The sequence below is a fragment of the Bos indicus x Bos taurus genome, chromosome 26 (assembly GCF_003369695.1).
Source record: "Bos indicus x Bos taurus breed Angus x Brahman F1 hybrid chromosome 26, Bos_hybrid_MaternalHap_v2.0, whole genome shotgun sequence".
NCBI lineage: Eukaryota > Metazoa > Chordata > Mammalia > Artiodactyla > Bovidae > Bos > Bos indicus x Bos taurus.
Window position 1 is genome coordinate 33,575,624 of NC_040101.1, and position 15,001 is coordinate 33,590,624.

Sequence of the window (15,001 nt, forward strand, 5' to 3'; positions counted from 1 at the left end):
TTCACTTGTACTTACTAAAGAAGAGTTACTCTTTAAGCTGTCTTAACCATTCTTATTTTATTAGTTTCTTGAGGCTGAAATGGAAAGATTACTTAGATAGAGGGGGACGGTTTTCATGGGCTGTAGAAGTGGAATTTATTTTCCTTTCAGACTAAACACTTTTAGATGAAAAGAATCAGAACTGGCTGATGTCACTCCCTAAGAGCCGACAGTTCCTTGGAGTTCTGTCAACCCTGTACTATAGCATGGATATGCTGCTAAAGGAGCTGCCACGTTACGTGGTCCAGATGCAATAGAAAATGCTAATTAGACTTCTCTTTCAGTTGTAGATCCTTGGTCTCCCTGTTCAGAGATAAAGTTGATCACGCTTTGAAAAGTGTTTTGTGGGGTTTCTTGGTTGTTCTTGTATCGTAGAATTTTAAAGGTGGAATGGACCTTACAGATGGTGACATCTGATTTCCTCTTAGGGAGGCCCAGAGATGAAACGATTTACCTAAGGCATACTGCAGCATGCTAATACTTATCGAAACTTGAGCCCTCTGTCCCTGTGTGAATTGTAGAAGTATTTATATTGTTAATCTTTCATCCCTTAAGTATTTGATTTTTAAAGGTTCTTCTGAAGGTGTACTCAAGTAAGACAATACAATTTTGGAAATACTGTGACACTAGGAAAAACTAGCTATATACAAATACAGATACACACTTAGGCGTGCATTCACACAAATGTAAGTTTTTTTTTTTTTACCTAGTAGATTCTGTCAGGCTAAATGGATCGGTGGTGTTTCGTAAAATGAAGGTCACTAAATAGATGCTTTTAGGAAACTGATGGTGGCGCAGTGGTAAAGACCCGCCTGCTAGTGTAGGCAGACAGGAGAGACTCTGGCTTGGTCCCTGCATCAGGAAGATGCCCTGGAGTAGGAAATGGCAACTCTCTCCCGTCTTCTTGCCTGGAGAATCCCATGGACAGAGGAGCCTGGAGGGCTACAGTCTGTGGGGTTGCCAAGAGTCAGACATGACTAAGCATTCTTAGAGGAGAAGATGGTAGTTTTGAGTCTAATGTAGGATACCCCTCTTTCAAGATTTTATGTACAACTTAGTTTTTTCCTTCCTTAATAGTTTTTATACTACCACTTAACAAAATGCTACATTGAGAACATTTAGAGAAAGTTAGAAAGAAAAGGGCATACTCAAATTGGGTATCTTTGAGACTTGAAATCATTACCCTTTAATTTTCAAGGGTACCTCTCTCTTGGAGTCTTGCTTTTATGGAGTGGAAAGAACATGTGCTTTAGAGTCAGAGACTTGATGCATCTCAGCGCTGCCTCTGCCTGTCTGTATGGTTCTGGACAAATTATTCAGCCTCTTTAATCTTACTTCCTCATCTTTGAAATGAGGGAAATATTCACTTGATAGAATCATCAGATTTAAATGAGATGATGCATATACATCATTTATCAAAGTTCCTGAAAGTTTACATTCAGGAAAAGGTCATTGTTATGAATACTAATAGCACATAGTATGTGTCTGTACTTCAAACTTGATTTTGTATTAGCAATTACAAAATGCTAATTGACTAAATTATAAAATTCAATTATAAAACAATAATTGAGTTTATTGACTATAGTATAGGATTTGACTTATCCTCAAGCTGCTGGGTGGTTTAGTTAATTCCACAGGGGCAAGGACAATTGAATTCTTGTTCACTGTTGCATCGTTAGCTATTAAGTTATAGTGAGCTCTAATTGTCTGGCACCTGGTTTGTGCCTACTTGTTCTTTATGATAACTGGTTCATTAGTTATTTTTCTTTGTTTAAGTTTAAAGTTTTTATTTTGTATTGGGGTATAATGAATTAACAATGTTGGGGTAGTTTCAGGTGAACAGCAAAGGGACTCAGCCATACAGACACATGTATCTCTTCTCTCCCAAACACCCCTCCCATCCAGGCTGGCACGTAACACTGAGCAAGACTTCCATGTGCCATACAGTGGGTCTTTATTAGTCATCCATTTTGAATAGAGCAGTGTGTACATGACCTTCCCGAAGTCCTTAGCTGTCTCTTCCCCCGGGCAACTATAAGTTTGTTTCCTAAGTCTGTGAGTCTCTTTCTGTTTAGTAGGTGAAGTTCATTTGTGTCGTTTCTTTTTAGATCCCACATGAGGGATGTCACTTGATATTCCTTTGTCTGGCTTACTTCACTCAGTAAGATGTAAGATGGATTCTCTAGGTCCATCCATGCTGCTGCAAATGGTATTATTTCATTCTTTTTAAAGGCTGAGTGATATTCCATTGTAGATATGTCCTACATCTTCTTTTTCTATTCCCTGCTCAGTGGACATTTAGGTTGCTTCCATGTCTTGGCTATTGTAAACAGTGCTGCGATGAACATTAGGGTGCATGTATCCTTTTGGATCATGCTTTTCTACGGTTATATGCCCAGGAGTGGGATTGCAGGGTCATGTGGTAGCTCTATTTTTAGTTTTTTAAGGAACCTTCATACTACTCTCCATAGTGGCTCTACTAACTTACATCCCCACCAACAGTGCAGGAGAATTCCCTTCTCTCCACATCCTCTCCAGCATTTGTTGTTTGTGGATTTTTTTGGTGATAGCCTTTCTGACTGGTGTGAGCTGGTATCTCACTGTAGTTTTGATTTGCGTTTCTCTAATAACTAGCAGTGCAGAACTAGAATAGTAATTCTTAAGCAGGGGAGGTGACCAACCACTCCATTCCCTCTCTTACAAGAATTCGTGTGGTATAATGAACAATTAATATAAATATTAATTGTTGAAAAGTTGATGGCTTCTCGAGGGTTCCTCGGAGAAGGCAATGGCACCCCACTCCAGTACTCTTGCCTGGAAAATCCCATGGACGGAGGAGCCTGGTAGGCTGCAGTCCATGGGGTCACTAATAGTTGGACACAACTGAGCAACTTCACTTTCACTTTTCACTTTCATGCATTGGAGAAGGAAATGGCAACCCACTCCAGTGTTCTTGCCTAGAGAATCTCAGGGACAGGGGAGCCTGGTGGGCTGCCATCTATGGGGTCACACAGAGTCGGACATGACTGAAGTGACTTAGCATAGCATAGCATAGAGGGTTCCTTCCTCCTGTTTATTTTATTGATCTTCCCTTGAATTTTCTCTTCCTTGAATATTCCAAGTTAACAGAGGGGTTAACTTATTTTACTGGTATTTCTTCTACTTCTGTAGAGTGAAATGGTGAGTACTGCAGATATGGAGATATACCAGGGACTGTTTAAGACTCTTTTGTATTTCTAATTCAGTGATTCTCAATCTTGTCTATTTTCATCCTTGAAATAAACTTATAGAGGTGTATTATACCTATTTTTCAGACTAGGAAGTTGGGGCCCAGAGATGAAGTAAACTTGTCTAAGGATTCACAGGTGAAAAGTGGGAAAGTGAGAATGTGAACTAAGCAGCCCAGCGTTAGAGTTTGAGCTTTAACCAATTTGAGTTTTAACGACTCTGCAGTATTTCCCTGCAGTATTTCCCTTCAGATATCTGACCGGGGTGGTAAAGCCTGATTGCCAAAGGGTGGGGAAAGGGCTTGGGAAGCTGCAAGTCCTTTCTTTCAGCCTGAATGAAGATTTTTGTTTTTGGTAACCCCACCCCGTCTCCAGTCCCTGGATTCCTGCTCATAATGTTCCTGCTCTTCTGAGGCTGGAGCCTCTCTGCTGAAGTTCTCTAGGGCAAGTGCCTTTGGTCAGCAGCAGGGGCAAGTTGAGGGTATTCATCTGGTTGTGTGGTGGGTGGGGGAGGGGACCTGGGCTTCAAAGTCCTCCATACACGTAGTCTCATACAGTTCAGCCCTGTGTCTGTCTGTCCTCCACCTTTCCACGTGTGTGGTGCCTCCAGGTCCTGAGAGAGCCTCCTGTGTCCTGTGACGACAGTCCTAGCGTCCCTTCTGTTACAGCTTCCTCTGGCTTATTAGTCGTTGCCATCTTCCATTTGTTTTCCATTTCCTCAACATTTATTGAAATCTTTTCTCACTGTCTTCCTTTCTGTCCTTGTGCGCCTACGTTTTTTTTCTTCCTCTATTGACATTTTAATGGAGTTTCGGAAGGTAAAAGACACTTGTGGTCAGGCTGCCTTGTTTAGTTGGAAGTCTGGGAACTCGATGCAGTGTTCTGTCCTGTTGGTTTCAACTGAAGTGTTGTAGCTCAACCAGGCAGTTTGAATCTTACATTGAATCTGGACTAGATATTTTGAATTCATGGTGTTAGCAATTTTTTAAACTTCACACTGAAAATTTAACTGAAAATTTGATAAGCACAGTCTTTCTATAAGTTCTTATTCAAACCATTGCTAACATTGTTTTCTTCAGATTGACATCTGTCTCTCTTGTTTTCAAAACAATGTGTGTGTGTATATATATATTTCTTTTTATTTTAACAGTGAGATAGGATCAATGTACAAAATTTAGAAACTACAGAGAAGTGTAAAGAGTATAAAAATCACCTGGATATAAATACTAGTAATAGTTTCCTCTTTTTTTTCTGAGCATCTTTACAATCATTTGCATTATTTAAGATTTTGAATATTGGGTTCATGTTATTAGTATGATTTTAAAAATGTATTTAATGAGCACTTACATAATGTTTATTATGTGCCAGATACTGTTCTGAGCACTTGCTCATTTAATGTTATGTATTAATTAGTTTTTAATCTTTTTTTCTTAACATCTTATGAGCTTGTCCTCAGATTGTTAATTACTGTTTAAATGTGTTTGTTTAGTTTTCTGTGAGTGGATATTATAATTTCCCCCATTTCCCAGTGGCAGTTTACTCATTATTTTCTTTCCTTCCTTCCCCCCTCCCCTTTTTTTTCTGTTAGAAATAATGATGCATTTGTCTATACTAGCACATAGGTACTTTATTTCATCTTTGACTCTTTCATTAGGTTAAATTCTTAGAAGTTGAATTACTGAATCCAAAGGTATACATGGCAGTTGTTTTTACATGTTGCCAGATAGCCACCTGGAAAAAAATTATACAGTTTATCCTGCCAGTCAGTTGGGTCAGTTAATATTGTTTATGTTTATGGTTATTAATTAACAGTGAAAATGCCAGTTTTTCAGCCTTTTTTAAAAGGTTCATTCAGCAGTTTTTGAGTGCTTACTGTATTCCAGAGCCCTGCGGTAGGCTCTGGGTATACAAAGTTGAGTAACAAGCTCTGGCTTCAGGGGTCTGTAGACCCTCTGGAATTGTACTCTTAATTTTGAGTGAATATGCATTTTCAGGGGATAAGGGAGATATCACTTTGATTGGATTTTCAGAGAGGTACTTAGAGTCACTATCTGTGACTATATGGGCACTTGTTGTCCTTAAAACAGCTCTGGGATGGAGATAGCATAGATGTTATCTCTTTTACACCTGAGAGACCTGAGGATCACAGAGGTTAAGTGAATTGCTTTTATTCACAAAGATAGTAAGTAATGATACCCAGACTAAAATCCAAGTTCTGCCCATTTCTCTATCATTTGTCTAAAGTGACTTCATGAGAAACTTTGCTGAGTGCTGCTGAATTTCAGATAGAATATTTTTGATTTTCCAATTCAGTAATGCTATCAAAAGAAAAAGTAAACAAAGGAAGGCGTGATATGTTCTTAGAGAACTCATGAATAATTATCACATTCTTTTTTCAGTGCTTTCACTGTCTATTCAGTTATTAGTCTGGAGTGTTGTTGAGAATTGATTTACTGAAAATTGATTGAGAATGACAGATTTACTGGCATGTAGTTTCCAGAATCTACCCTTGCTTTCTGTTTGGAAGATCAGTGTTACATTTGCTGCTTTATATAACTTCGGTTTTCTTCTTTTTCCCCCATAAAAAAATTTGCGCTGGTGAGATCCCGAATCCTCCTCAGGGTTCACGGCGTGTCTCTCATGTGAAAAGAGCGCGTTGTTGTTGTTGTTGGTTAGGCGCGAAGTTGTGTGCGGATCTTCTGCGACCCCATGGACTGTAGGCCACCAGGCTCTCTGTCCATGGAATTTCTCAGGCAGGAATACTGGAGCAGGTGAGAAAGGTATATCCTATTGTAATTTTAAAGTTGTGATTTGTGGTGATGGATTTTTCAGGTTGTGTTCCAGTCATGTAGAGTGCTGAGTGGCGATTTGGTATATTCAGAGACATTACGTTCCTTGTCTTCGAAGTGGCTTCCTCCAGAGGGAAGTGCTTGTTTCAGTTGAGCGACCAAGCTCTTCAGTTATTGGTGATGTTTGTATTTGCTTACATGCCTGCAAGAGGAATTTCATTCAAATATGACGAACCTGGGTCCTTATTATAGCCTTCCATAATGATGTTGTCTCTTTTACCTCAGTATTTGTTTTCTAGATTTTATATCACTGAAAGATACTCTTCAAGACTTCTGTATCAATCCTTCTGAGATACTCAGCTGAAAAATTTCATTTGTTTATATTGGTATTTTTTCCTTACACCCACACACTTCCACACCCCCTCCCCCGCCCCCATTCACAGGCAGATGCATGTCTGTGTGCATACTTAGTAATTTCCTTTGTCAAATAAATGGAAAATCATGCTCTTAAAATTTGTTAAAATGTTTTGTTTATTTGTTCAGTGCTTGCTCGGTGCAGGATACTGAAACAGGCAGAGCTGGGGCTGAAAAAGGTTATGATCAGTTATAGACATTGCTCTCAAGACCTGGTGGTCTTTTTGAGAAGCTGAGTACTGGTGTGAGGTTCTAGGTGGTGCAGGCCTAGGTGCTGTAGGAGGTATGGAAAGAAAGCCGTGGGGCTTCAGCGAAGGGGCAGGCTGCGTGGTTTCAGCCTGTGAAAGGGCTGGGGAATCAGAGATCACTCTGCGGGGGACAGAGTTGAGGAGTGGGAAAGATTTTAGGATAGACACGTGAGGTGGGGTTTACTGTACAAACCAAAGTCCAGAGGCCCCGGCAGCACAAGGTGTGTGGGAACTGCAGGTGGTTGACTTTGGCTAGAGTATAGGGAGAGAGGATGGTAGATAGTTGGAAAAGAGAGGGTTAAGCTAAAGTTCAGACTGTGAGGAATCTTTTCAAAGCTTTGTATGGGTAAATGTCATATTGTATACCTCATAACTTCATCAGAGAAACTACTACATTGTTAATGACAGTTATCAGTGAATGTCTGATTTAACACACGGAATTTGATGGTCTTGCAGAGGTAGCTGTGAGTTCTCCCACGGCCACTGGGGCCATTTGTTGCTGCTCAACCTGGACCTTCCTGTGGTTCTTGCTGTCCCCTCTGTAGCTCCAGTTGCCTGCTGCCCTTGGTGCATTAACACAATCTGTGGAAATCCCATTTGGAGCCCTCTTGCTGGTAGTTCTCTTAGCTCCTTTTGTAGTAATCTCTTTCTTAATTCTTCCTTCCTTCTCCTGTGTTCAGTCTCAGTTTTTGCCGTTATGAAAACCCTAAATTTCTTGCTGCCTTGAAAGGGCCTGGGCAGACAGAAAACATGTATAGGAGCCATTGTTGTTGGATTGTCGTTGTTCAGTCGCCCAGTCATGTCTGACTCTTTACGATCGCATGAACTGGAGCACGCCAGGCCTCCCTATCCCCCACCATCTCCCAAAGTTTGCCCAAGTTCATGTCTGTTGCTTCAGTGATGCCATCCAGCCTCTCATCCTCTGACACCCTCTTCCCCTTCTGCCCTCAATCTTTTCCGGCATCAGGGACTTTTCCAATGAGTCAGTTGGTCGCATCAGGTGCCCAAAATACTGGAGTTTCAGCATCAGTCCTTCCAATGAGTATTCAGGGTTGATTTCCCTGAAGATTGACTGGTTTGATCTCCTTGCTGTCCCCTGGAAGACTCTCAGGAGTCTTCTCCAGCACCACTGTTCAAAGGCATCAGTTCTTCGGTGCTCCACCTTCTTTATGGTCCAGCTCTCATAACCCTATATGACCACTGGGAAGACCATAGCCTTGACTATACAGACCTTTGCTGGCAGAGTAATGTCTTAGCTTTTCAACACACTGTCTAGGTTTGTCATAGCTTTCCTGCCAAGAAGCAAATGTCCTCTGATTTCATGGCTGCTGTCACCATCCGCAGTGACTTTAGAGCCTAAGAAGAGGAAATCTATCACTGCTTCCACCTTTTCCCCTTCTATTTGCCATGAAATAATGGGGCCGGATGCCATGATCTTAGTTTTTTCAGTATTCAGTTTTAAGCCAGTTCTTTCACTCTCCTTTTTCACGCTCATCAAGAGGCTCTTTAGTTCCTCTTCGCTTTCTGCCATTAGAGTGGTATCATCCACATATCTGAAGTTATTGAGGGTTGTTCTCTCACCCCTCTTGATTCCAGCCTGTAACTCATTCAGCCCGGCATTTCTCATGATGTGTTCAGCATATAGATTAAACAAACAGGGAGATAGCAGACAGCCCTGTCTACTCCTTTCTCAATCCTGAACCAGTCAGTTGTTCCATACTGGGGTCTAACGGTTGCTTCTTGACCCACATACAGGTTTCTCAGGAAACAGGTAGGAAGATCTAGTATTCCCATCTCTTTAAGAGCTTTCCACAGTTTATTATGATCCACACAGTCAAAGGCTTCGGCATAGTCAATGAAACAGAGGTAGACGCTTTTCTGGAATTACCTTGGCAGTTTGATCTCTGGTTCCTCTTCCTTTTCTAAACCCAGCTTGGACATCTGGAAGTTCTTGGTTTGCATAATGCTTTAGCCTAGCATACAAGATTTTAAGCATGACCTTACTAGCATGAAGGGCTTCCCTGGTGGCTCAGACAGTAAAGAATCTGCCAGTGATGTGGAAGACGCGGGTTCAATCCCTGGTTGGGAAGATGCCCTGGAGAAGGGAATGGCAACCCATTCTGGTGTTCTTGGCTGGAGAATTCCATTGACAGAGGAGTCTGGTGGGCCAGAGTCCATGGGGTCCCAAAGAATTGGACACGACTGAGCAACTCCCTTTACTGGCCTGGAGATGAATGCAGTTGTCTGATGGTTAGCACATTCTTTAGTACTACCCTTCTTGGGAATTGGGATGAGGAATGACCTTTTCCAGTCCCATGGCCACTGCTGGGTCTTCCAGATTTGCTGACATATTGAATGCAACACCTTGATGGCATCATCCTTTAGGGTTTTGAATAGTTCTACTAGAATTTGTCACATCCACTAGTTTTATTAACTAATTATTATTCATATTTATTATTCTTATCTAAGGTTTATTCCTAAGGCCCTCTTGACTTCGCTCTCCAGAATTTCTGGCTCTGGATGACTGACCACACAATTGTAGTAATCTGGTTCATTTGGATCCTTTTTGTACAGTTCTGTGCATTATTTCCATCTTTTCTTGATCTCTTCAGCGTCTACTAGGTCTCTACCGTTTCTGCCATTTACTGTACCCTTCTTTGGACAAAATGTTGCCTTGATGTCTCCAGTTTTCTGAAGAGATCTCTAGTCTTTCCCCTTCTGTTGTTTTCTTCTAGTTTTATACACTGTTCATTGAAGAAGGCCTTCTTGTGTCTCCATGCAGTTCTTTGGAAATCTGCGTTTAGTTGGATATACCTTTCTCTTTCTTCCTTGCTTTTCATTTCTCTTCTGTTTTTTAGCTATTTGTAAGGCCTCCTCATATAACCACTTTGCCTTCTTGCTCTTCTTTTTCTTTGGAATGGTTTTGTTCATTGCTTCCTGTACAATATTGTGGACCTTCTTCCATAGTTTTTCAGGCACACTATTTACAAGTTCTAATCCCTTAAATCTATTTGTTACCTCTATTGCATGTTCACAGGGAATTTAAGTCGTACTTGGCTGGCCTAGTGGTTTTCCCTGCTTTCTTTAGTTTAAGCTTGAATTTTGCTATGAGAAGCTGATGATCTGAGCCACAGTCAGCTCCAGGTCTTGTTTTTGCTGACTGTATACAGCTTCTTTATCTTTGGCTACAAAGAATGTAATCAGTTTGATTTTGGTATTGACCATTTGTTGATGTCCATATGTAAGGTTGTCTCTTGTGTTGATTTGCTATGACCAGTGCATTCTCTTGGCAGAATTGAGTTAGCCTTTGCACTGCTTCATTTTGTTCTCCAAGCCAAACTTGCCTGTTTTTGGATACAAAGCAATTTTCTTCTCCCACTTTGAGAGTGAGAGTATTACCCTGTCCTTGTTTCATGGGACTTCAGTGTTTCTTGCTATCTTTGGTTTTATAGTTTTGGGGTATCCACTCTGGGCTGAGCAGTAATGAGGGGAAGCTGTTCTCTCTGTTGAGGGCTCGGGAGACATGGTGGTGATATCTGGAGTTACACCTCAGATTGTTACTTCTGGTCTAAATAACATAGATGGCTGTTATTATGGTTTGGCTGCACTTTATGTTTAAGTTGTTTTAATCAGCATTGAAAAATTTGAGAAATTTAACATTGTTTCTTGGAGGAAGTTGTTTTTCATGTTCTAAGTAACCAGTATTATAGTACAGGAGAACTTAAAAACAAACATCTATGCTTTCTTTTTTGTTGTTGTTAAGGTTTATTTCTCTCTTTTTTCCCCTCATTGCCTAAGTAACATAAAAAAAACTGTTCAATCCTTTGGTTGGTCATATAGAGTGTTTTTCAGATTTTGTTTTGTTTTGTGTAGAAACTGATGATCCTAAGCACATTTTTGAAAGGTTTATAAGTTAGAGAGCATCTGAGCAGTATTTTCAGATAGGAGTATTTTTAAAAGCAGTCAAGAATGGAGATGACTCATCTTGAGGGAACTTTCCAGTAATTTATATACAGTGACACCTGCTGGATAGAGGTTTGCCTTTTAATCTTCCGAATTATGAAAAGTCACTGGCATTTCTCATAGAATCTGTGGCCTCCAGTGACTTGCACTTCCAAGAACGTTCAGATGAACACTTATTTCAGAGATCGTATAGCTAGAAATTGTTGGCTTTACTTAGGATTATATTCTTGAGTTTTTTTTATAAAATGAAGCTTTCCTATGTGTTTTAAGCTTTTCATATCTGTTTTAAATCAGTTTATTCATTTGAAAGTTTTTCTGTAAATGTTATATATAATTTTCTTTCTATAAGAGACGCATTCTTCACTAAGAAGATATCTTTGAAAATAAAGATGATTAAAATTCTTCTATTGTGAAAATCTTAAACATACACAGAAGAGGAAAGAATTGGATACTGAATTCCCATATATATATATATTACCCAGGTTCATCTGTTACGAGTAGAAATTTCAACTTCAATAAATGTTGTTTTTGTGTGTGCTAATTTTCCTGTAACTCTTCTGCAAGCGAGAGTACTGATTTGCAGTTTTTATTTTATGTAGATGATGTGATGCCAGGCACTTACTGTGAAATTGACTTAGATAAAGAAAAGAGAGATGCATTTGTGTATGCTATCAAAAATCATTACTGGTACCAGATGTACATAGATGACTTACCAATATGGGGTAAGTACCGTATGTTACATTTAAAGTTTGGGGGATATTTGCATAATAAGCAAGATTTCTGTAATGACTATTCAGGTGATTGTACACCAAATCAATAAATGTGTTTTCACTCTTTTCCACAGAATTATTTCAATACCAATTTTATATGGTCTCCTGTTGCTTGAAAGATTTTTGACATTGTGTCAAACTTTACATGAAAATTCCTGAAAATGTAACTTTTATAATTTTTCAGATTCAATAAATTAAAAGGTGCTTTGAACAGTCTGAAATATTCCTCTTGCCCCCATTTTTTTCAAATCTTACTTTGATTTATCAAATACAATCAAGGGGACTGAATAGATTTTAAAATTATATTCTGGCTTTATCTTATGCAGAACTGTGGTGGTATGATTTTTAGGTTCAAGAGTCTCCTGAATGACTTGTTTTGCTAGTTCTGTGTTATTTTCCAAAAGTCTATTATGTTTAAAAATTTTTTAAACTTTTTTATGTTTTATTTTTTTATATTGTATGTCCTTGTTCATCGCTGTTGATAGAGAGGAGCAATAGAATAGTAATACCAGTTTATGCATAATCCAAACATTGTTTATGCTGGACTTGATTAAATTACTTAATATGCAAAAAGTACAGCCATCTATCACAGCCAGCATGTTTGAGCACATTTTTCTCTTAGTGGCGTTTGTTGTTGTTTGTTTTTTGATCTTTGTTGTTTGTTTTTGATTTGTTTTTATATATAATTAGTACATATAGTTAATATTCTAATTCTTAAAACTATTAGCAGACTGCTGTATTCATGAGAAGCAAATTGAAAGACTGAACATATCAACTCAAGAGTTTAATATGGTACTAAGATGGAATTAAGGATCTTCCCTGTAGCTCAGATGGTAAAGAATCTGCCTGCAATGCAGGAGACCCAGGTTTGATCCTTGGGTTGGGAAGATCCTCTGGAGAAGGGAATGGCAATCCACTCCAGTATTCTTGCCTGGAGAATCCCATGGAGAGAGGAGCCTGGCGGGCCACAGTCCATGGGGTCGCAAAGAGTTGGACGTGACTGAGTGACTAACACTATGGCTAAGATGGAATTTATAAGAAAGTTACTCTCAAGATATAATTGCATGCAGCATCATTACTGTGTTGCATGTTAATTAGGTATAAATAGGAAGCATTTCATGTAAATGACTGTAATTAGTATAACAGACATTTCTCTGATCAACTCTGAGGGTAGCAGGAAGATCTGCTGAATATTCGCTGAAGATTTCTGAGCCTGTAGTTTAGGAGAATCCTTTAATCTGGGTTTCCTCTTTTTGGTGAGAGAGCAAGTCCCTCTCCTGCTCTTTTGCATTGCTTATGGGTTTCCTGCCTGGAACCTTAGGCTTTTCCACTCATTTCTTGGGCCGCCATAGCAACATGGCAGCTGTGTTTTCCTGTCTTAACATAAATCTTTTTTAGTTCTGGGTTTCTGCCATGTTTAGGGCAGATACTTTTGAATGTCCTAGAATATCTGAACCATGGAAAGCCTTGTCAGAAATAAATCTATACCTGGCTTTTCTTGGGATAAAGGTTTTAGATCTTTTAAAAGTGCCTCAGAGAATTTCCTATTTAGTATAATTGTGTCTCCACCCTCAGAGTTTTCAGAGTAGATGAGTAAATAAACTTCCATGAAATTAATTATTCGGAGGATTTTATTATCCCTCTGCAACCTCAAAAAATGCATCTGTATTCCTTGAACTTGTACCAATTAGAACAACTTTGGTTAATAAGCAAATGATTCTTAATAAAAAAATGATCCCCCTCCCCCCAACATGCTTTCTTGAGTTGCATTGACCATAGAGGGAAGACCCAAGGAGTAACTTTTAGAAGCTAAGATTTTCTAATGAATTTATAGGCTTGGGTGGAGGGAACATCGGATAACTAATCGACAGTGTGAGGGCACAAGAGACGGTCCTCAGCTACTACCTGCTTCCTTGTTTGGGTCTTCTCCTTCAGTATCCCAAATTGGGATCAAAATGATCATTTTAACTATTGCCTCAGTACCATTTATCTTCAACATTTCTGTCATTTTGTTGACAAAATCCTGGGGATAATTCTAAGACTTGAGGTGTAAAGACGAGGCATTTTAAGTTAGGCTTCCCTGGTGGTTCAGATGGTAAAGAATCAGCCTGCAGTGTAGGAGATGCGGGTTTGATCCTTGGATCGGGAAGATCCCCTGGAAAGAAAATAGCAGGCTACTCCAGTATTCTTGCCTGGAGAATTCCATGCACAGAGGAGCCTCGTGGGCTCCAGCCCATGGAGTCACAAAGAGCTGGACATGACTGAGCAACTAATACTTATATACATATGTGCAACTATTAGGAATGGATTGATCATAGGTTATTAGAGAAAATACAAGACTGGAACTCTGGAAACCTTGGTTTCAATTTTAGTTTGGCCACTAAACTGAGAACCTTGCCAAATGGTAATATAGTGCTTCCTTGAAATTTTGAGATATCAGGGAATATAAAGTATATGGTCATAATTACTACAGTGGAAGGTGTACTTTGAGGATCAAAGTATGAACTTTGAAGATCAAAGTAATGATAGACTATGCTGAGCTTTTTTACCATGAAGTGAAAATGGTTTGGGTTTGCCAAGTACTTAACAAAGAGAAGTCCAGCCTGCAGCTCTTCTTTGTTCTAACTGTAAGGAATAATGGGAATGTTGCTGTTTTTTTATAAAAATGCTTTTTACTGAGCTTTAGTTTCTAATGTGTTTTAAATATTAAGTGATGTTACATACCTTGCATGAAGTGTTATTTCTTTTGTAGGTATAGTTGGTGAAGCAGATGAAAATGGAGAAGATTATTATCTTTGGACCTATAAAAAACTTGAAATAGGTTTTAATGGAAATCGAATTGTTGATGTTAATCTTACTAGTGAAGGAAAGGTGAAACTGGTTCCCAATACTAAAATCCAGATGTCATATTCAGTAAGTATGAAAATAATTGTATACAGGAAGAAGTGTTTGTAAAGTTTTAACATCAAAAGTTAAGTTTTACAACCTCAGTAAATGAAAATGTAGCTTGAAATGGGGTGCAACAGAAATACTGCTCAGTATTTATATAGTAAAAATCTTATTAGACTATATTTCCCCATTGTCTGTAAGTAAGCCTCCTGAAAACAAGGAGATTTACTTTAGGTCTGTAGTAATAGATACCTGTTATGCAATGGCAGGACTTACCAGTTGCTTCAGCAAAGTTTACCATTATAACTGAGCAGTTAGCTAACCCAGCCATGTATTCTCATGGTTACTTTTTAGCAGTACTCCTTGTCTTTCCTTTTACTGTTGCACATGAAGAGATGATGCTATGTTGAAAATTTCTGGATGAGTAGTTTACCATATTTTGCTTTATCAGCTGGAATAAGATGCTCTTGCAGAGTAAGAGCCCTTTGTAGCTGTCAAGTTAATTCTGTTCTATTAGGATTAAAAGTAGTGGAAAGAAGAGAAATCTGATGTAGGTAGCCTCTCTCTTTGTGAGTTTCCTTTCCTGGTAACCAGAATGAGTCCATTGCTATTAGATAGTTTTGAAAGTTTTTCAAGCTCTGTGCATATGTACCTAGTACAAA

At 39.1% G+C, this 15,001-nt stretch overlaps 1 protein-coding gene across 1 annotated transcript in view; it reads left to right on the plus strand.

Moving 5' to 3' along the window:
- Positions 1 to 15,001, plus strand: part of TM9SF3 (transmembrane 9 superfamily member 3) — a 60,991-nt gene that overhangs the window by 11,064 nt on the left and 34,926 nt on the right. The window contains exons 3-4 of the mRNA XM_027528577.1: positions 11,280 to 11,402; positions 14,203 to 14,363. Of these exons, the coding sequence (XP_027384378.1) occupies positions 11,280 to 11,402; positions 14,203 to 14,363 (284 nt within the window). The remainder of the gene's footprint in view (positions 1 to 11,279; positions 11,403 to 14,202; positions 14,364 to 15,001) is intronic.